The following is a 22,809-nucleotide window of genomic DNA, read 5'->3' as shown; positions in this document are numbered from 1 at the left end:
GCCGAGGATCAATTACCCTTTGTGAGTTTAACATTTAGCAGTCGGCCATGCAGCAAGTAAGAAGCTTAGAGGAGCTCAGTAGCATTCAAGCTAATTGGTAGCTTTAAACTGCTATTAAGAGCTCCCACACCTTTTGCTCAAAGAAGCTGCTTGGTGACAGCAAGCTGGTGCAACTTTGTGCTTTCTAGTCAGAATTACCCTGCCAGGCCAATGTGTGCTTTATGCCTAATTTTTGCCTCAGCCGTTAGCTCCTTAGCTCTCATATTTTAGGACTTTGCAAGAAAGCTTGAGACTGTTGGCACACTCAGCATCTGCTCACTAAACTAGTCGTAAGATTTTAAGACTTGCGGTTTCTTTTTTGGAACAGCTCCATAATTTTTCCTTTTGAAAATAAAATCTCAGTGAAACTGCTTACATGGTTGTAGCCTAACTGAATTTGTGCTCTCGAGCTTCTGCAGAGCCCTTAGGTACCAGGGAACATTGAGGCCTTTTAGGAAATGTCAGAGGCTGAGGGTGGCAAATGTGTTAGCACAGGCCTTGGGAAAGGTTTGGGTTTGGAATTGCGTGTGTTACGGGGAAGCAAGAAGGGAAATCTTGGCTGATCTCTGCCACAGTCTCAGCCCTGGTGCGAAAACTCCTGAGCTGTAGATAGGCACAGTGGTGACGTTGCAAGAACAGGGCAGATGTATGGACTTGGGCCCAGGGGAAGTTGGCAGAGCCGTCTGGGAGCTCAGCTGCAGGAGCGAGGCTGCTGTACCTTGCTCGCTGCCGGCTGACTCTTGTACAAACAAGTCAGATCTCTCCTCGGGAAGGAATTGAAGGGGTGGGAATGATGTCAGCAAGAGATGCCGTCCTGCTGGGAGATGCCAGGCTTGTTGAACAGTAGCATTCTGTATTTTGTCTCCTGCTGGTTGCAGAGGAGACAGCCCTTGGCTGCTAAAGCATTCGCTTATCTGATGGTTTATTCCTCTCCACTTAAAAATTGCTCCTGACGTGATTTCTTAGTGCAGAAAATCCATAGGAAATTTAAGAATCTGGCTGGCAGCTCTGGTAGTGGACAAAACGTTGATTCTCACTCTTTGAGTTTTAAAGGTTACTCTTTCCTCCTTGGTGTCAAGGTGAGACTGCTGCATGTGAGAAATTCTGAGCAGCAAGGTGACCCTTCTCCCACCCCATCACACATCTCAGCAAAGCTTCCCAGCAGCTGCTGGGGAAAAGCTATGCCTTTAGCTGAGGGCTGAAGAGACACAGTCCTCATTCAGAGGAAGGGAAAATCCTTCAAACCTCACCTGTAAGCAGTGAACAGCAGATACCTTCAGACTTCCCATCTCTAAATTTTAAGACATTCCTTCTCCCAAAGCTGACATACTGGTGGTAGGGAAATGGAAGCACACACAACAAGCATGAAAATTGCCAGAGTCACATTTCTTTGAGGATATAGGGCATGAAAACTGCACCTGACTGAACAGTTTTTACTTTAATCTCTCTGTGGCTCATGAGATTCTTCACTGGAATAGTGGAAAACCAGTCTTGAGACTGTGTCTAATCACAGCCACTCAATAAAAGAGCAGTGGAAAGTTAATAGATTAGATTGGCAAGATTGGCCTGTACTAGAAAAGTTAAAGATCTTGTGAAGAACCTGTGTTACAATGCCAAATACATTGGAATCTGAGAAAGTCATGGCACTGGTCATGGCTTCTGCCAGCTTCTAAAATACTGTTTTCACCTACTTAAACCTTTTATGACTTTATTCTGTGCAGAATGGATTTTCCAGGTAGTGTTTTGGCTGTAAGCAGTTGGAGTGAGAGCTTCTGAGATCTCTGAAGCCTGATGGCTTGACTAAGCCTTTTTTACCTCCTACCCAGGATATTAGATTTCCATCTGAGAATTTGGTTATCATTTCATGCAGCTGCTGGAGGAGAGCAACTGGATTCAGCTGAATTGAGGGCTGCTCATTGCATGTGGACTGGGCTTTGTTGAGTGTGGCTATTATATGTAACGGGAAGAATTCGCACCAGATACTTACTTCTGTAATAACATCCTACATGAATGGCATGCTTCTCATCCCAAAGGATCTGCTCACACTTTCTACCCTTAAAATGCCACCTGCTGCACCAGGGATCTATTGCTGACCACGAAAACGTAGGCACCTCTTAGCTGAAATGGAGCCATGCCACAGAGTGATTTAGAGGGGCAAGTGAGCACTGCTGTATCTCACAGTAGCTATGAGAAGTTTCCTAGAAAGGAAGCCCCACATTGTGCTTTGAAACAAAATGGCAAAATTAGTGGTGTTGTTTCTAATGTGTGCTGGTCATATTTCTAAGTATATTGTGATTCAGAGAAAAATTAATCAACCCTGAGAGCATCGTGTTTTCTCTTTAGCGTGGCAGTCTCTGCATTGCCACACACAGTATATGCTGAATTTTCCTAATATTATACCATGAGCATTGTGTTTTCTGTGTTGGGGCAGTGTGGTAGTTGTCTGTACAAACTTGGAGGAAGGGTGTTCCTTCCTCTTCCAAGTGAGTTTGAGCATCGTGATAGGTTTCTCTTTGAACAGTTGTTTTTGATAGTGTCTGTCTGCACTGTTCTGGTCTGGGTTGGATCAGAAACCATTGCACATGGCTGGGGGTTGGTTGGAGAAATAAGAAATACAAACAAAAGCTCTGTATATCAGCATGAGAGAAAATAGAAGTTGCCTTGGTTGTGCTTTCCCTAGCAGCCCCCTCAGTGGCTGACCTCTCTCATCCTCTGCCCTGTGCAGATGTTCAGAGATTGCCCCTCTTGCGACTGGGCCAGGATTGCTCCAATGCCTGTGCAGATCTTTACCTGAGCATCAACATCTGTCTGAACTAGGTGCACATCCCCACCCAGCTGTGTGTCACAGAGCTGCTGTTGCTGTTTATTTTCACTCACATTAGTGACTTCTTTTGCAGAAATCTTGCCTTGTTCCAAGACTTGAGGGAATGGAGCATGTTGAGATACTGTGTATTTCCTTTTCTGCCACATCTTTCCCTTGAATCCCTTCATGAGCTTTGAGATTATGGACGTTCAGTGGAAGGACTGGTAGTTCTTATTTATCTTTGAAGCTTCCTGTCAGTAGTAAGGCTTGTTTCAACTTGCTTTATCAAGGTTGGAACTGATGATTATTCAAACTGGACTGTGTGGTCATGCACAGCTGGGTAGGTTGAGGTTCTGACAAGCTCTCAGATGACAGCACTTACCTAAAACACTTTTCTCTCATCCTGTCTCTATGGTAAGTACATAAAACACTATGGAAACATTGACACTGGGCAAGCAGACCTGTTGTCAAAAGGTGTTAGGGCTCTTACTAATCTCTCTTCACGGGAAAAAAAAATCCTCCCAGCATACAAACTTGGCCACCACATTAGTTACTCAGCTGCTTGGCAGCTCCTTGTTGGAAATACTAGGAACAGAATATAGACCCTAATAAAGAGGAGGAAAATTTGGCAAGTACTTCAGTTAGCCCTTGATTTCACCACAGGAATAGTGCAGTTCAGAAAAGGGAGTTCTGAGACGTGCCAGGGGTGCTCCTGTCATCACTGGGATGGAGGGTTATTTCTGTGCTTTTATTGATAGTAAGTAGAGAGTGCTTTTTGGCAGAGACTGAAGGCATGAATTTGCCTTTAACGTAGTTTTGTTGGCTTGGTTTCTGGTAATTCTGTCCTTTTCACTAGCTCTGAGGAGAGAAGATGCTGTTTTTCTGGTTGTAGGAGAGCTGTTGGGGACTAAATGACACTGAAGCACCCATTATCTCTTGGAAATAATTTTATGATTCTGCCCATTGCCTGCTTTTTGGAAAATATTCTTCACTCATGAACACATTTGGAATTTTAAGGAAAATAATTGTTGCATATTTGCAATGGCAGCTTTCAGAAATGTTCCCATCTGATAGGACTGCTCTGCTCCACAAATACTGCTAAACTGCCATGAATTTTCCTGAGATGTCTTACCCTGTCTGTGGGAATTAGCTTGGCACTGGCTGCTGCTGCTTTCCATATTTCCTCGCCCTGCACCACTCAACACTTCTGTTGTTGATATGTGATTATGGAATCACTTCCCCTCTATTTTTCCCTTTCTTTAAAAATAAGCCCTATACTTCAAGAATAACAAGGTACAAGTTGTCATCTGACTGAAAGAAAGGGAGCTTTGTGGATATTTATAACATGGCTAGTGGTATGTCAGAGCCCTGAGGAAAAACAACACAGTTTCCAGTCTTCAGCAATGTTGGATGTGTCAGGAGGCAGTGGTGGGGATGTACCAAGAAGGGGATTTTTTTCCAAGCTGTTACTTAACTGATATTAGCATTTGAAGGCACATAAGGCCTGACCTTTAATCCTATGTGTAGACTTGCTGATCTGCTTACTTGAATGCCTCATTGAAGTGCTGCAGAATGAAGGGATTGCATCAGACCCAAGAGAAATCTTCTGTCACCAGAACTTGACTGTTTAGGTGTGTGGCTGCATGAGCCCGTCCCACATGTAACATCTGCAAACTCAGAGCTTTCAGATGCACCTCCCTGATATCTTCTCTAGCTCCTGTCTGAAGTTGTATTCATCAGTGAGAGATCATTCATCTCCAAAGCTCAAGCCTTGCTGTGTGAGCTGACAGAGTAGCCCCACAATAAAAAAGGACAATCCTGACCTGCAGTCTTTCCCAAAAGTTTCAGTGTTCCTCGTTACACATGGACTTTTTGCAATTCACTTTGCAATTCACTTCTATAGTGATTCAAAGCATGGTGCTTAATTAGTTTTATGGGGCTTTCGTGAAAGAGGTCGGTGGGTTTTATTACATTGACGTGAAAAGTTGGAGCCAAGAATGTAAAATGAAAACTGAAGATGAAGAGCACCGGAAAGCAGGACAGGGTTTGTGAGGCAACCAAGCATGTATGTGATACTGTGCAAAGTCCCAAAGAGTCTTCTGTCTAAACTGGTACCATACTTCAGAATAAATTTTGAAGTCACAGCTGTTGTGAGAGGCTCCAAAGATATCAGCCATGCAGGAGGGTGAGCTGAGAAATAATTTAAATAGGTGGGACTGATGCACCAAAGCTACTCTGGGGTCCTTGTTGCTGTGAATTTTCTGGGACCACACGTTCCACATCCGTGGAGTTTGTGATGTGCTCACAGCGTCAGCTGAGGAGAGAACTGGAGTTACAGAGTCCAATGCTCTGGAAAACCAGCTGGCTGAAGAGAGCACATGGTCAGGCTTGCAGGGGTGCTGGGCTGTGCCCCAACTTGTGTTCAACAGGACACAAGCACGAAATATTACCACTGTGGTGTTCTCTAGCGGTGACTGACAGCTCCAGACACCGGCATGGCATGTCAGTCTGCCAGCAGCCTGTGGAAAGCTATTCTGACGTAGCCAACCCACTTGGCAACAGAGCCATGGCTGGCTCACAGTGCCTGATGACTCAGTTAAGTCCTGGAGTTGTTATTGCAGTGGAAGAAGTCGTTCTGTTCTTTAATTCCTTTGTGCAGCCCATGGATCAGTCGGATGGTATCCTGCCAAGGCCTGTAGTTAGAAGAAATTATAACACAAAGATCTTTTGGGGCTGGGCAAGTCGTGACTGTAGATTCTGCATTGGAGCTGATGGCCCAGGAGGGTTTTCATTTGCCATCAGGAAGTTTACCAGCAGTTCCAAATGCAGCTTCCTTGGTTAGTGCTCAGTGCAGCAGCTGGAGGCACTCTCGCTGCCAGCCCACCCACATCAGCAGGACAGGGCACACACACCTTCATCCTTTCCTCCCCCTGCTGATTTATCATGTGCTTTCCTTACCCAGGAGACCAGATCCCCAGAGCTCTCATCTTCCCATTTCTGTTGCAGACCCATACTAGGAGCTCATGGCTTCATCCATGTCTACTCTCTGTCAGGTTTGTCATGCTTAGGCAGGGATAGGGCTCATGTGCTGCTTGGGAAGCCAAGGTCAAAGCAGGAGCAGCAGTGGTTTTATTTTACATCTGGTTTGGTTTTTGGTTGGACACCATGATAAATGTGAGTTGCAGTTATGCCAAAAATCTACCTGGAGGGTTCATGTCTGTAAAATGGACTAATACATAACTTGTGGTGGAGTCTGTTGTGCTCCAGGAGTTTGCACAAATGCACTTTTGCTTCACAGAGCTAATGGTGGTTTCCCTTCATTATCTTTAGGCTTTAATAGAGTTTTGGGCAATTTTGAGGCACACAGCATTCATTGTCACTCTCACAAACCGAGTTGGATCAGAAGTAACAGTGTGTAATCTGATTCTGCATCTCAGCTTCTTCCCTGAATTATTTTACCTGACATTAAGGGCACAAAGGTGCCCTTCTTTCTTATTCAGAGCAGTAGGAGCCATGCAGCCCTCTCCTTTTTCTTGCTTAAAGGTTGCCTGTTCCAAGCACTTTCCTGAATGATCACAGAACTCCTGATGCAATATGAGGTTGAACAAGGCACTGAAAGCCATCTTCCAAGTCTGGCTCTAGAATGTGACACATCCCTTGCAATGCAGAGGCAAAGCTGCAGGAAGAGTGCATGAAGATGCTGCAGCGTTTTTGATAAAGAGGGGGCACGAGCAGGGTCTGCAAGGCGGGAAGTAAGTTGGAGGGGTTCCTTAGTCCGGGTTTAACGCTGGCCTTTGGGCTGGCTCTCCCTGGAAGGTGCTGGGTGATTGAGGATTCGCTGGCCTCTAGTGGTGATGCTGGGGAGAAGCTCCGAGAAGCAGCTGGGTTCTCTCTGTGCATGCTACTAGGGGTGCCAAAAGGCAGGTAGTGCTACAAAACATTTCGGGTTTGAACACTGACTTTGCTCCTGAAACAGTTAAAGGAGGTCCTGGACTCCTGTGCAGTCCCTTGATTTTTGCAGTGTCTGTTTTAGAACCTTGGGACTTGAGGGATCTATAGTGTCTACATTGAGAATGGATGATTTTTAGATCATTGCAAGCAAATTGTATAGAACTAGAGTGCGAGATAAGAATGAAACTTAATCCTATAAAGCAATCAGAAGTTAATATCAAAACTTTGTAAAGAGATGAATCATAGAATCCTAGAAGGGTTTGTGTTGGAAGGGACCTTGTTGTGACAGGTACAATGTCATATGTCGCTCAATTGTGAGAAACCTGCGGGAAAATGATTTTAAAATAAATTTTAATAGATCAGGACTGGGAACCAAACAAGATGGGTTATGATTTGGTTTGTTGTTTTTGAGGGGGTTGTTTGGTTTTTTTTTTTATGTATGAGTTTTTGTCGTTGTAGTGTCTGTGGCTAAATGAAAATGCACAATTTCATCAAGTAGGTTCCCCACCAAAAGGTGCTAGTAAGCCCTTCTCAATTAAATGCCCATCCCTTTGAATTTGTCCTTCCCTTCTTCAAGCCTGCCTTCCTTGATCCCTGTCTTCCTTCCTATATCTCTCCATCCTTAGTCTCAAATAATCCACTTTATTAAGATTTAAAGTACATTTGGGGCCGTACCCCTTTGAGAAGGGAGTGGAAGGAAGATTAAGTTTTCATAAGAGCTCTTGGTCTTTTCAATATATTTCAGCCTTTGACAAAGACATTCATATTCATCTCTGGTATTGCCATTTCTGTAAGTCATGCTATAAGTAAATAAATATTCGTAGCATATGGGTGCCTCCCAGGACTCCCATTTCACCTTTTAAAATGCTGAAACAGACCTCATTCAGCAGACAGTGCAGTTTTGGTTCAGATCTCACTGCAGAACTGTGAAAGCAAAGAAGGTGGTTAATGCTAACGTGCTAATGTTTTCTGTTGCCAGATGTGAAAGGACCACCCACCCACAGATTGTCCTGTGGCCAGTCCCCCTACACCGAGATGACAACATGGGAGAGGAAATACTGCATCCTGACAGACAGCCAGCTGGTGCTGCTCAACAGGGAGAAGGAGGTGAGACAAGCTCATGTTGGTGCCTCAGTACCTGCCCTTTGGCCCTTATTGGTAAAGGAGAAGGCAGCTTTCTTCATCTCCCCTTTACTTCACTCACGAATCCTTTGAAACATGTGCGACGGGGCAAAGGGAATTTAAAAAGAAATTTTAAATTGAAGAAAGAAATTTTAAATCCAGAGTGATGAGACACTGGAACAGGTTGCCCAGGGAGGTTGTGGATGCCCCATCCTTGTAGGTGTTCAAGGCCAAGATGGATTAGGCCTTGAGCAGCCTGGTTTAGTGGGAGGTGTCACTGCCCTTAGGAGGGGCTTGTGACTAAGTGATCTTTAAGGTCCCTTCCAAGCCCTTCCCATTCTATGAAAAGGGGAGCTAAGCTATCCTGTGTGTGAATAGGGTGGTGCACACAGTTATAATCCAGCTGGCCCAGATGCTGGTGGCACAGAAGAGGTGACAGCAGCCAAAGTGCAAACTCCCTCCTGGAGTTCTGCAGCCTGTGTTTGTCTGCCACTATGTGTCTTCCTATGTTACTTCTTCTTTTAAAGGTTCTTAGAGCCACCACAGGTATGTAAACCTGCCTCTTTATGTCAGTGCAGACATAAAGGTAGGGAAAAGTGAAGGCTTTTTATCCATGAGTTTTAGTCTAATACCATAGTTTCCTATATTTGGCAACGACCCCAATTTTTGTGGTTTTTCTTGATTCTTTTGAAGCTTCTGTATATGGCTGTTACAGCCTGAGAGTGAGACCTGTTTCTGATGTGGAACAAAATATTAGTCAGCTATCCTCAGGTTTATTTGCAATTAAATATTGCCTTGCATAGGGAGAGTGGGAGTAAATGGTTTAGAGAAGGACTTGAGTTATTAGAAGGGAACAGCTTTAATGCTGATGTGTGAGAGAGGTGATCAAACGCAGGCAAAATGGAAGGCCCATTTAATGGTATTTGTTTACTATGTAATTCCTTTTCTAGTCTGACAGGACTGACACCTGAGGAATTGAAGTATACACTGAAGAAACTTAAGGAGATGTGAGAATCATTTCTAAAACAGTGCTGTACCAGCATAGCTGGGCCAAAAGGATGCTTCTCATTAGGAAATGTAATTGAAACAACACTGGCTCGTATCACAAATAGTTACTTGAAGGTGGTAATCATGCACTTAGGGGTTCTTATTTCCCCTGCCACAGACAGCTGAAAGCATTTTTCTTTCAGGAGTACGATGAGGCTTTTGACTAGATCCTGAGGAGTAAATGTGCGAAGTCCAATGTATCACATCGTTATTTTCTATGTTTAAATACACTCTGGTTTTTGTCAGAAGCTGAGGAAATTCATTATAGGCTATAGAGGGCCTGAGGTTTAAGTGTAGCAATAACCTCAAGAAAGCAAGCAGTAATGTACATTCTTACAGTGTGCTTTCAAAGGAATCTTCCTGCTCTACCACAATGGGAAATAGCTTGTTTTGGGAAATGCTGCTCGCAGATGGGCCAAGCAGACATGCCTTTGGTGCAGGTGTGACTCCACATGCTGATAATGGGATTTGTTTCAGAAGCCTGTAGCTCGAGTCAGATTTGCCATTCTGATTTTCAAGTAATTTGTGACTACTGTGAAATTAAAGGAAAAAGGGAACTCCTTACAGAGCCATGAGTGTTCAGTAGGAAAATAAGAGGTTGGTTTAGTCTGGCTTCTGAGTCTGGACACACAGTCCCTTACAGAAACACACAACATGTAGAGCTGCCAGTCTGGAGAGAGACACAGGGATGATACTCTGGATTTACACTTTCTTCTAATTTTTTCTGAGCTAGGAGAATCCCTTTGCAGCCTTCCTGAGAAAAGGGAGGGGAGGCAACACAGTTAAATTTTTCTTGGCAAGTCATTCAGAGTTGAAAGAGGCTCCATGAAATGTGATCTAGAAAGAGGAGTGCACAGGGGCCTAAGGCAGCAGTGGGGTGAGACGCTTGTTAAGAGCATGATGATGGAAAAGTCTGTATAAGGGGAATCATAAAAAGATCCTGTGTGGGACCACTGGTGCAGGGAGCCTAAGCAAAGACCAGGTGAACAAAGAAGAGGGAGGTTACTTTAAGAAAAAAATGAAGATTATGTTCAGAGTAAAATTATTGGAAAGGTGATGCTGGAGTTTTGTTGACTCAAATCAGACAATAGGCAAGAGGAGCAGGGGAGATTCCTGCTCTGAACATGGTCATTACTGATAGAGTGAGTAGGGAAGAATTCCTTTGGGGTGCTGAGGAGGAAACAATGTTCAGGACAGAGGGATATCCACCAGTGAGTGAGAGGGTGTGGGGGAAGAAGGCAGAGATGGTAGCAGCAGAGTGCCCTTGCAGCCCAGAGGGGGTGATGGATGACTTGAGAGGCTCCCTGGAACAGAGACTAGGCACTGTTATGGAATAAAGTGGGGATTTATTAAAAGGCCTTCACGGGTTACACCTTGGGCAGTACAAGAACCTGTCTGAGGCTACACCCAAGATGGACCCCAGGTCATGAGTTTTCACACTTTCATAAGTTTTGGTCCATTTCCATATTGTCCAATTCCAGCTTCAGGTTATGCAGTCCCATCCTCCCAGTTTGCTCTCCTCAATTCACTGTTGTTTGCAATTTTTGGGCCTAAAGCTGCAATGGTGTCCTTGGTTCTGGGGCTGGAAAAGGATTGTTTTGTCTGATTAAACTGTGAAGAGAACTTGCTAACACTTTATATGAAGTTCAGAGTTACCTATTAATGCAGAACAGAATCTGGAAAATATGAAAGCTCAAACTTAAGGCATCAGGAGCACTTGTTTAATTGCAAGGCTGACATAACTTGAAAGGTGTAAGTCTGAAACCTCTCATTTTATTCTCTGTCCATCTGCTTCATTGCTTCGTGGAATAAAATCTGAGAAGCTTGGCCTGTGTGAGTCTGGAAGGGAACAGAAATGTGTGTTTATACTGCTTTGTAAAATCCTTCCGCAAGTACGTGTGTCCAAGTTGGAAAATGAAAAATATATACAAAATGTAAACAGGTACATAGAAGAATTCTCCACTGTTTCAATTCTAATGCTAAATTTGGGGTTTTTTTCAGTTAATGCTGCTAAAATACAGCATTATGAATTGCAGATTTTTAAGACCAAGGGAACAGTACAGAAATAAACAGCGTAGTAGAGAAAACTCATTTCTCATAGTGTCCCACCACTATGGATTTATTGTCAAAGCAGTTTGAATGAAGTATATGCAAGAGAAATATTGTGCTGTGCAAGAGTAGGTTGAAAATCAGAGGCCTTTTGAAGTGCAACTTGATCCAAAAATATCTGTAATTACTTAGACAAAAATAGTCTGTCAGTATCACCTTGTGTAGTGTAGAAAAACATTAATTACTTGACACTTTGTCAACTTTACAAAATGAGAATAGGTGAGACTGAAGAATGAAAATTATTAATGAAAGGAAGAGTTCAATGCCTAAAAAGTAAGTAGAAAGAAAATTAATCCCTGTAGGAACGTGGGAGATGACTTAGCAAATAAGGAGTCCTGAGTGACAGGGGTGTGCAATTATTACACAGTGTGATAATATTTAACAGCATTTTCCAAGACAAGGAAAACAGGCCTAGATTGATGCCTATAGAAATCAGTTATTTCTTCTACAAGGAAGAGTTTCTCCTATCTGGAAGGTGTAGATGTTTTCATCTGCTCTGGGAAACCTGTTCCATCAGGTAGGAAGAGCTGTGAGGGCACAGTAGACATGTCTGTAAAATCAGAGCCATTTAAAACAGGGAAATGGAATGAGTGTTCATGAAGACTGGTTCCAGACACACAACACTGTGCACAGCACTTCCACTTGGAGGGAAGTGACAAATGGCTGCACCTGGCTTTGGGCTGCTTTTTAGTTGGGCTTTGTCAGCAACTTGGCTGCAGTCCTGCAGAATGTTTTAGTCTTGTGTTCACTTGGAAATGAAGATGAACAACATTTTTCACTGTGTTAGACTCTTCTTTTTTCCCCTCCCTGCACCCAAACCTCATCTTTCTTCCTGGATTTAGAAGTGCTTTTTAATCAAGGGCAAAGGATAGCAAAGACCTACATGCACTGTGACAAGATCTACTGCTCACTGGTGCTGGTGACAGAGGCCAGCAGCAGCCACAGCACACCTGGGATGTATTTTCCTAGTCTTCCATCTCCTGTGACTGACACCAGTATGGTATGACAGTGGTGATCCCAAGGGAGCAAACATTGCTGCATGGGGCCCTAGGGGAAGCTCTTCCCAGATCTCACCGCCCTCCTCAAAGGAGTTGTCATGGTTGGAGGTCTTACAGCAAACATGTTTCACCTGTAAATAAGAGTTTGTCAAAGCTGAACCCAGCCATAAGGTAATATTTGCCTTCATTCCCAAGCAAATTTAATTATTTAATTTCCAAAATCCCAGAGGAATGTTTGCTGTCAACATTTTTAAAGTGGATTCCCATGTCAAAATTTTAGCTAGCTTCTAACTTTCTGAAGGAAGGTAAAAATTAAAATTAATTATTTAACTTGACATGATTTTGACATGATTCCAAACTTCCTAACTGTTAGATCAGAAGTCTACAAATTCTCAAGTTTGTCTTGATGCACTCTTTCCAATCTTGAAAAATCTTACCTGCAATGAAGACATTTTTTTAATCTGCTTTTTTAAAAAGAGCCTATCTTAGCTTGCCTTTAAAAGGCATTAAATGCTTGGAAAACTCTTACTCCTATTTCTTCTGAAATCCCATCCTCATCAAACTGCTAGAAATCCCCAATACAGACTTTTTATACTTAAAAAGTATATTCAGTGGCAGGTGAACTGGGATGCTGCTCAAGGATTTAGAGTCTACGCTCTGAACCCATCCTCATTAAATTGTGAAATTTGTCATGGAAACGTGACCTGTGATGAAAATTGTTAAGATTGCTGAAATGATCAGCATCTGGACTGTCCCTATGTACCTTTTTGTTAACACTACTCAGAGTTAACACTACTCAGATCCCAGTCCTGAACCAGCAGCTTCAGCATTTCAGCTCAGGGTCAAAGAATTCACAGGTTGGTGAAGTCTCAACAGGGAAAGAAGAGGATAAAGCTGGATAGGGGGAAAAAAATAGCTGAAAGACTGAATCACCATTAGAGTCCTGACTCTGCAAGGCTGTGTCATTCCCTTCAATCTTTTGCTGAACTGCCTGCTGGAGTGGTGGGGGTTACAGGAGTGTTGGGAAGGTTGCAGATATCTGCCGTGGTATTTATTTGTGCACTTCCTTGTGTTTTGGTGCCTCCCCATCCATGAATCCATTGTCTGACCACAGAGCACTTTATAGAACTGTTTAAAATGTGCCCAGTCCCAAGATTTGCAGAGCTGCTGACCAAGCTGGTTTTATTTGTTCACAAAGCAGTATTTTTTTTTAGAGCAGGCTGGTCTCATGCTAAGCAATAAAAACTGCTCCTGCAGTCTTGGTGTTAGTTCTTTTTGTCAATATAGGTCAAGACTATGGTTTTGGAGAAGTTTTACTGTAAATAACAAAGCATTTTTAAGTCAGACTTAAGGATAACTTTGTGAGTTACTTTAGTGGGGAAATCAATGCTGCAGTAGCTGTATAGGTCTAGTTCACTGTGACAGGAGTGTGGCAGGGGTTTCAGGGCTGCTGAAGCAGGTGTGTGGTATGACTGGTAATAGCTGATAGGGAAATCTGGCTCGGAGCATCCCACCAAAAAGTTCTCTGAAGGAAATCGGGAGAGCCAGAGGATCAGGAGAGTGTTTAGAAGGGAATAAGACTAAATGGAGCCTCCAGATGAGAACTGAAAGTTTAATATGTGAATTTGGTTGAACATATGTGGCATAAACTAACAAAATTAGTCTTTGTTTGATTTACTGACGTGCTTTTGCAGAAGAGCTTATACAGCTGTAAAAATCACCAGAGAAGACAACAGTCTGATCAGAATAAGAACCAGGAGTTTGGGAAACTTGTTTTGAAAAATGGGCACTGTTTGAAGGAGACAAATAGTCCATGATAGTAAAGCATTAAAAAATGACCTTAATAGAATGTTAAGTGCTTAGAAATCAGGAAATCCCTGAACTAGTTTTGAGAGCCATTGTAGTGTGCAGCCTGTTTCTAAAAAATGCAGTGTCTCTGAGATCTTTTACAACCTTCAGTGCAAATGAATGATAGCTTTTTGTTTGCTATTAATACTCATTTTTCAGAGCTGATGGAAGATACGAAAGGATAAGCAGCACAGGAAATAGGCAGGGGCTTCTATTTCTTTAGGTGCCAGCCCTGTGTTATGTGGCCATATGAAAAGAAATTGGCCATGCTACACGTACTGCACTTGTACTGTTGGAACCAAAGTCCTCATCAAAAGTACCCTGGGCTGCTGGCACCTTCCCGTGGCCATCGCTGGGCTGAGCATGCCCGCGCTTTCCCGGGAATCCTCCGGAATTTTGTGTTAAGGCCACGAATGCCAAATTATGCCGAGAGCTGTTAGCAGATAATGAAGTCCCCTATCAAGGTGGCCTGGTGCCGAGTTAACAGCTGTTGGCATGGTTTTTCTGCAGGTGCCTACAGAAGGGATCCCGGAGCCGCAGGATGCCTCCCGCGGGCGCTGCCTGCGCCGCACGGTCAGCGTCCCCTCCGAGGGCCAGTTCCCCGAGTACCCGGCAGAGGGGGCCGCCCAACTAGGTAAGAGAGACCTTGGCCACGAGAAATAAATAAATCAATCAATAAATCAATCCGTTGAGCTGCGTGCTCTCCAAGGGCAGCACCCTGCCAGAGCAGCCTGGCTAGGTGGGTACCACCACAGGATGTGGAGGTCGCGCAGCCCAGGCGTTGTGTGTAAATGCCTCCAACAAAGTGACTGCCAAACGTCAGGATTTATCCAAATATCAGGGAGATGGTTATGGGATGCTGGAGGAGCATGGCCCACAGGGAGCTTTGTGGCTGTGTTTTTAAACTCACTAGGTAGCCCTGGGATTAAAAGGTGAGAGCTGCTGGATGCGGGTCAGCAGGAATGCAGCTCTTGTGGATGGCTCTAGGTGGTTCCTGCTGGTTTTGAACTGTTAGCTGGTTATGTTTTACCTCACCTCTGGAATTTCCTTGGCTTCATATTTTCACAACAAGCACCGGATAACAGGTTTTTCTCTAGCTGACCTCATGCCTGTTCAGGGTGCCATTCCTAAAAGAAGCAGCCATCTGCCCGCTGTTGGCTATAATTATCCATGTTGAAATTTAGGCAAAGCAAAAGAAAAGATAGGTATTAAAAAGGATAGACAAAGGCTCTGTTGCAATGGTTCCCCAAGTCCAGGTTTGGCCCAGTTCCCCCCTCTTTTCCACCCCACCTGTGGCTGCATAAAGAGCAACATTCCAGCTCTTCCGGAAAAAAAAAAAGGAAGAGGCAGCAACCACACACAAATGAGCTCTTCTTTCTCTTCCCAGCCTATGCAAGAAGCTTTCCTTCACATAGGCTGGTGAGACTTAGGAGCAGTTCTTCCCTGGTTCAGCTGTGAAAAATGTCACTCCTGGGAGAGTGAGCTATGAGGAATAAACATGCATCTGTAAATAGTAAAGCAGCCTTGATAGCTGGTGTACAAGGTAAAGAGCAGATAAGGTATTTTTAGTTTCACAGACTCAGCTAGTTGTTTTTTTTTTTTTTTTTTTTACTAAGTATTTTATTTTGCAAGTATATTGCACACAAGTAAGGAAACTCCCACCCTTGTAGATAGGTAATTAACACATTGAACTGTATAGCTTATTTATTTGTACTTGTCAATAGGACTGTTTAACTCTTCCTTATTTGAGGAAGGCAGATATGGTTCTTTTTTTATATCTTAGATTACAGATTTGAAGTCTGAAAATAAACAGGGCAAAGTTGGGGATTTAGGAGGGAAAACTGCAAAATACTTTGAGATGAGCGACATGAAAAGAGCCCTGACTGGATTTTTTTGTGGCATTCCAAATGCACCTCTAAATGATCATTTTGTTTTGCCATATGAATAAATGTTCATTCTTGTTTGGAACTAAACCTGATACTAATCATGTTTACATTGTGTTGTAGGCAAAATACTTACTCCAGGTATATGGCTAGTGAGGTGAATAAAGAATTATATTGCAGCCAGTCTGCACTAGGCAGTGAATATTACTTACAGCTTCACAAGCTAGAAAGACCTTTAAAAATCTAAGATTTAAATACCTTCTTCTTCTATACCATGTGCAAAAATGAGTAGATTTTCTAGTCTTCTATGAGCATCTCAACAGCTGGAAATCCCAGTGTTATATTTTTAAATGGAACCTTGTAACATTCTTGATTTTTCTTGAGGACCATAGAGAATGGATGACTCTGCTATTTGGTATCTGCCTTGCTGTGTATTTTGCTTCAGTTTTAGATGCAAGTGGCATCTTGTAGTGTGTTATTTGATATACACCTGACAAGAATATATTAAAAGTACAAGATAGCTACCTGGTCTTCTCCATGTGAGAGCTACAACTGTAGTGAATACAGATGTCACAGAGTGTGTAGGCAAAGGAACTGAGCATGCAATGGGAAGGGAAAAATTGAGCAGTGCCCTTTCTGTGAGTATGGATGAGAGTGGGGGGGGAAGGTCATACATAATCTCAGATTGCTGTGCCCTAGGCAGTTCCCTTGTTCTTACATCCTGGTTAAAAATGTCTCTTGTCATGATTACAGAAATCCTGCTAATGAAAAAAGTGGTTTGATAGCAAGCAGTGGGAATAGCTTTATGTCAAGATGCTGAGCCAGAGGACACATTAGTGAAGGGAACCATTGCCCATCTTTATACAGAGAAAGAAGCAGATGGTGGCAGCCAGGACGTATCACAAGCAGTACAGATAACAACTGCACTAAAATAGCTCTGGAGTGCACACCAAAAGCTGAAAGGCACAGCAGAGGCAGCTACAGTATCTGGTAGAGAAATTGCTATGCAGAGCTGATAAGAATATCAAGCTTGTCCCAGGGAAGCATGTGGATAACATGGCAACTGCAGGCCTCCCATCTGACAGTGATATCTGAAATTATTCTTTGCAGAAGAGCTCCTTAGGAATGGCTCTAGCACAGAGGTGAAGGCATAGCAAGTGTTTGCTCTTTTCCCTAAGTAAGGTTGGCATACCTCTCTTGTGATTTACTAATTAATAGATTTATTTATTAAAAAATGAAAAAGGAGGTGTAAGGTGATGGGGCTCTTTTTCATTTGTAGCAATAAAGTTATAGCTTGCATGAGAATCTTATTGTTAATGGAGCAAATGGAACAGTCTGTGTTCTTTAAGGGCTTTGCATAATCAGCTGTAGCACCCATTCTGCAGATTTCTGTGGCATTCTTTACAGAATTATGCACACATCCATGTAGCACCATTCCTGGGAAGTGTGTGGGAGAAAAACTACCCACGTTACATCTGAGAAATGGAAGCCAGAGATGTGTAGCTCCCCAAAGTTCAGCATTCAGTCAAGTGTGCTTCACCCAAGTCATTCTCACCCTCTTTCATTTTTCCCCCTTGCTGCAGGGTTGGATCAGCTGTTTGGGAGGCAGCTGCTGCACCACTGTGGTTGCAGTCCCATGTACTAAGATAGACACCAATTTCCACATACTTCAGTACAGCAAGCTGTAATTTGTGATGGTTCAGCAGCTGCCAGAAGAGCAGCTGAGCCATCCCTTCTGCACAGGCAGAAACCACTGTGGTCACCCTCAAACGAGGGCTGGAGGGACAGACACAGGAAAAAAAAGCACAAGATAGAAAGTGACTTGTTTAAACACTGAAAACTAATAAGATCATTTAAAAACTGTAACTTCACAGGCACTCAGCATCTGATAGCTTAGAAGCTTGCCCTCTGCTTGCAGGCAGTGGAGAGGTTGTTGCTGATGCTGAGATTCTTAATTTCTGTCTGAAAGATCCACTGTACACTAAGTTGTGTCAGTAAGCCATCTGTTAAATATATGCCATAAAATTTCCTTGGTGCATAATCCCTATCATTATAGTAATACCTCTGTGAGAGAACAGGCACACTCTAAATATGCCATTTACTTGCTAGGATTTCATCTTGGCAGCACTTACTCAGAGGAGCCTCCATTCAAGAAAGCTAAAAATGTAGCTGTAATTTCTTCCTAACTCCAGCTTGACAGCTTCTAAACTTCTTTCAAGTGTTATTTGCAATGGGGTAATTCTGTTACAAAGTGAGATGCAGGCCCTGGAGACCAGCACCTAAATGTCACAGGAAGAGGAACTCAGGCTGGCCCATCTCTGTTTTGCCTCCATTTCTGCTTCAGATCCTGCTCTTTTTCTAACAGGTGTATTTTTTCCTGTTAGGGAGATTACATCCTTTTAAAGGATCGTTGTTTATAGTAGTGTGTTGGAATTAGCCCATTCATCCAGTAAAAGCATGATTCAGATTTCCACCATTCATGCTGTTTCACAGGCTAGTAGCAGTTACCACTTCCTTTCCCAAAATAATTGTCTTTTCTCTTGCTCTGCTTCCTTCTTGCCACCTGCTCACTCTAAATGAGAGTTGTTAAGGAGGCTACACAGCAAAAGTTTGGATTCTGGCAGCTTTGTGGCACTAATAAGAGATTTTTTTGCCTGCATATGTGAAAATATCAGGAGGAACTGAAAGTGAGGAAAGGTTGGGGGGTCTGGTCTTTGTTGCTGTTGTTTTTTTTAAATTTTCAAGTATTAGGAAAGAGCATCATCAGAGAGCGTTTTTGAGATTCTCTGATGCTTAGAAAGGCTATTAGTGATGCAAATAAATCTTCTTTTTATATTTGGAGGTGAAATCATCCAAGAAGAAAAAAAAGACTGTTTCACTTGCTGAAACAAGTTAATGCTGCTTTTTCTCAGTCTGAATATGCATCTCTTGATAAAAGGTTACTGAAAGGAGGTCAGAGGTGAAGCTGCCCCTTGCAAATTTTAGTTTTGTCTTCACCCTGAATCACTAGCATTGAGAATGAAGCTCTGATCTGTTTTGATGGCAGGCCCAAATTGCATTGCTACCAGGTGAGCAGTTAGCTGGGCAGAAACCCTGCCTCTGTACTCTTCTAAAAATCCAGAGGGTTTGGAATTGGAGTGAGCAACAGAAGATGAGTTAAGCAGCATCTGGTTTCATTGCTGTATGCTGTGTACCTCTTAGAACATTCCTGCAAGTCTCTGGTGAGCCCTCCTGCCTGGGGAGGATTGCTCCAGTACCCAGCCCATGCTCTTCCTTCAAGTAAAAACCTGGCAGGAGACAGCACACAAGAGCTAAAAAGATTCCTGGGGTGATTTTAATAACTTCTTTTTCTAAGACAAAGTTGTTTACAACTAAAACTATCAAAGCTGAGCTTTGCTTTCTGTATATTCCAGCTGGAATGAGTATTTGTGATGAAAGAAAAAATAGATTTACTCTGTGCTCACCATATAATTAAGATCCTTGTACAGTAACAGCTAAGATAAATACCTGGAAAGGGTTACTAGTTTTAGAGGTGGGTAGAGGGAGACAATTTGGCTTGGAACAAAAAGGATTGTTTGTGACCTGCTCACTGGAAGAATCTGCAATGCACCAGTTTTTACACTCAGTAAAGATTTTTATGTTCAGCAAAGATTTATTTAGGAGATATGCAGGAAGTTGATATAATGGAAGTCCTGTAACTTCTAAGAAAACTGTGTGCCAACAAGAGGGCTGTCCTTCACCTTCCACCACTCAGCTTGGCCTACAAAGAATATCTGTTAGAAAGTAGGGATGAAAGAATGCACTTCACAGCTCCCTGTATCTCCTCTGTAGGGATTTATGATGTGTTTTTTCACCCTGCTGCCATGTGCAAAATACCCATCTACTGTCAACTGTTATGCATGGCAGGGATACAAAACAGGGCTTGGGTTTAGCCCTCAGATTGAGGGGTATGTTTGACAGTACCTCTGGCAGGAAGATGGATTTGAGGGGTGTGTTTGACAGTACCTCTGGCAGGAAGATGGATTCAGATGTACTGACTTGACATGTTTGCAGCTCTCTGGGTTTGCCCAACCTGGGCTTGCACGAGCCTGTTTGTGTGTGTGTACCTGCGAGAGATTCCCATCCTCCTTTCTGCAGACCCAGGAGAATCAGATGCCTTGCTGCCAGTTCCCTTTATCACGTAATTTAGCAAGCCACAGTGAGTGGTTGGGGATTTTTCTTTTTCTTTTTGACCTGTGCTTTGTATCACAAACCTCAATTGCAGTGCCTCCAGCAGCTGCAAGGTGATGCTGGACTGAGGTTGGGACAGGGAGCAGGGTTCTGCACCCTGTGGGATGTGACAGCATGTGGTGTTTCCACAGGCTGCAGGTGGTCCCATGCATTTTGAGCCCCATGGCTCTGTTCTCTGCTTCCCTTCAGCCCAGACCTGCCAGAGTTGCCAGAACCCATGTGTGGGAGCCTTTAGCAAGCTGGGATCTGAAGCCTTTGACTCTTGTAATTACACAATCAAGGCTTTGCTGACAACCACGACTTTTGCCTGCTTCACTGTCTGGTGCCTTGGGTCACGATCTCTTTGTGCTGTGACTTGGGTATGAGGCGTAGGGAGTGTAACCATGCCAAGATCAATTGAAATTCTAAAACTTTTATGTCTTTAGATGGTATTGTTTACCCATCATGGTCTACCCCAAAATGCAAATGCATACAAACCATGAGTTGCCTTTTAAAAAACCTCCTGTGAAATCCAGGACATCCTTACAGGCTACAGAGGGAAACATCTACTGTGTGAAAAGTGCCCTGCTATCTTTTGCATCCACAAAAGAGGTTAGGAAACGTTGGGAAAAGCCCTGAAGTGATGTGAAATTTGGACAATGTACAGTACAATTTGCCTGCCTTGGAAGGATGAAGGGTTTAGACAATTCCGCTTGAAATTAAAGCTGACTCCAGGGAGGCTGGATGTAACAAACAGGATGCCTGGATCTCAGTGACATTCCCCTGGGCAATTGGACTTATTTGTATACAGAAAATTGCCAAGCTGCTATCTTTCTTCTTCTATAACGCAAGCAAAGCCAAAGGATTTTGGTTTCTTCTGAATGCTGCTGAAACTTTATTCCCCTGCACATAGATCATCTGTGCTGAAAGCTGAGTTTCATCATGAAGTAAATTTTATCTGTTTAGATCTTAAACATTTTTAGGACAGAGATAAAGGGTAAAAACACATAATCTGAGCTTTCTAATATTCACGCATAATCCATTAGAGCTTGTTTTTTTTTCCCTTGGAAGTGTGTATTACATCCCTACCCACTGCTTCCAGAGCACACAAAAAAAAATCACTTTAGAGATTTTTTAATTTTATGTTAAGAGCATAAAGAACACTCTGTAAGGAGAGCATGTTGTTTAAGGTAGTAATTTCTCAGAACTGGTGGCTCTTGGGCCATCTGGGGCAGATTTGTTGCCATGTTCTAACTAAATCTTGGTTTGTTATGAAGGACCCTGTGATTTTTCTTTGTTTTCTCAAGAAGATCAATAAAAAAATGTTTATGAAATTCTTTAGAGAAATCTACCTTAAATCATACATTAACTCATTGTGGATTGTTCAATTTTGTAGCTTATCTTTTCTAGTTGTTTATCTTGTGGCAAAAAGTAATTACATTTCACCCAACCATGTCTACTTACCTTTTTTCCCATCAGTAACAACTGGCTTCACACTTAATGGAAAATTAGCCTTCCTTCCTACTGCCTGCACTTCCTTGTCTTGTCTAGAGTTAGTTTGGACTGTTGAGCTAAACTTAAACGTACTGATCTGGTTCAGAGTTGGGTATTTACAGAATTAGCTGTTGATCAGTTTATTGCTTTAGTATAAATTGATTCTCAAAAATGCAGGTATTTATGAGATTGGATTAGGTGCATCTGGTTTGAAATTCAGTGCACAAAGCTGTCTCTGCTGTGCAGGGATATGCACATTCCTGTCTCCCTGCTCTCTCACCCTCCTTGGTGCTGCTTCTGTTCCTTGCCAGGGCAATCGATTCAGCTTCATGCAGCGCAGTCATGCTAACATCCTTGTTGTGGTGATGGGCTGGCTTTGAATCTGACCTGGGAGATGTTCCAAATTACCCCCAGCAGCAGCCTGGAGTTAGAGGAGCTTGGGTATAATACAGAGCTGCTCTCTGTGTTGGCTTTGATGGAGCCAGTGCTCTCACAGTAGGAGTGGAGCCATGGCCCAAGCGTGTAGTGAGGGTTTTATTAACCTGCCACTCTTTGTCAGTGATCCCTCTTTAAAGGCACAAGGGGAGGAAAGAATTAGAACTGTGATTTTTATCTGCAAAATTGATGAAAAATGTTTTAGCAGCTCAGCAGAGAGAGATAATTTACTTAAAGGAAAAATAATAAAGCCACAGAGGAAAATTGAAGTCCTCCAAGAGGAAATTGGGCTGTTGAACTCCCCTGGAGTTAATCAGGAACTCTTCCACCAGGCACCTCTGTGCTGCAAGCTAATCCTGGATTCCCAAAAGCAGCCTTGGAGCTGGAGAGGACTATACATTTTAGCAGTGATTAGTGCCGATTAAGGTACAATTGGTGTCCAGTAAAGTGCTTTTGCCTACAGACTAATAATTCTTGATGCATGTTTGAGGCTGCTTGATCTCGTGCATCATCCAGTGAAGAGCTGAAGGGTTTTTCTGGTTTTTTTTTGGTTTGTTGTTTTTTTGTTTTGTTTTGTTTTTTGTTTGTTTTTTTGGGTTTTTTTTTTTTTTTTTTTTTTGTTTTGTTTTGTTTTTTTGTTGTTGTTGTTTGTTTGTTTGTTTTTTTGTCTCAGTTGAAACTGCAGATGTTTTCTTGACCTTTCAGTGAGCTGGATGCAGTTTAGGTGAGGATCTGACCATTGAAAACTCCAGTCATCTCACTTGTTCCTCCTCACCAATGGTCTTTTCCCACTGTTCTGTGGCATGGACAAGCTAAAGCAGTAGCATAAAAGTCATAAACGTCCTATTATTTGAACAGAAGTCATGTAATG

At 42.9% G+C, this 22,809-nt stretch overlaps 1 protein-coding gene across 2 annotated transcripts in view; it reads left to right on the top strand.

Annotated features, from left to right (window-relative positions):
- Positions 1 to 22,809, top strand: part of RASAL2 (RAS protein activator like 2) — a 163,058-nt gene that overhangs the window by 73,397 nt on the left and 66,852 nt on the right. For both annotated transcript variants that reach the window (XM_053950712.1, XM_053950711.1), the window contains exons 2-3: positions 7,773 to 7,900; positions 14,428 to 14,551. In XM_053950712.1, coding sequence (XP_053806687.1) covers positions 7,773 to 7,900; positions 14,428 to 14,551 — 252 coding nt within the window. The remainder of the gene's footprint in view (positions 1 to 7,772; positions 7,901 to 14,427; positions 14,552 to 22,809) is intronic.

Source organism: Vidua chalybeata, chromosome 9, assembly GCF_026979565.1.
Source record: "Vidua chalybeata isolate OUT-0048 chromosome 9, bVidCha1 merged haplotype, whole genome shotgun sequence".
Classification (NCBI taxonomy): Eukaryota; Metazoa; Chordata; class Aves; order Passeriformes; family Viduidae; genus Vidua; species Vidua chalybeata.
The sequence above is the reverse complement of the archived record's forward strand: the minus strand, read 5'-3'. Positions and strand labels throughout refer to the sequence as shown.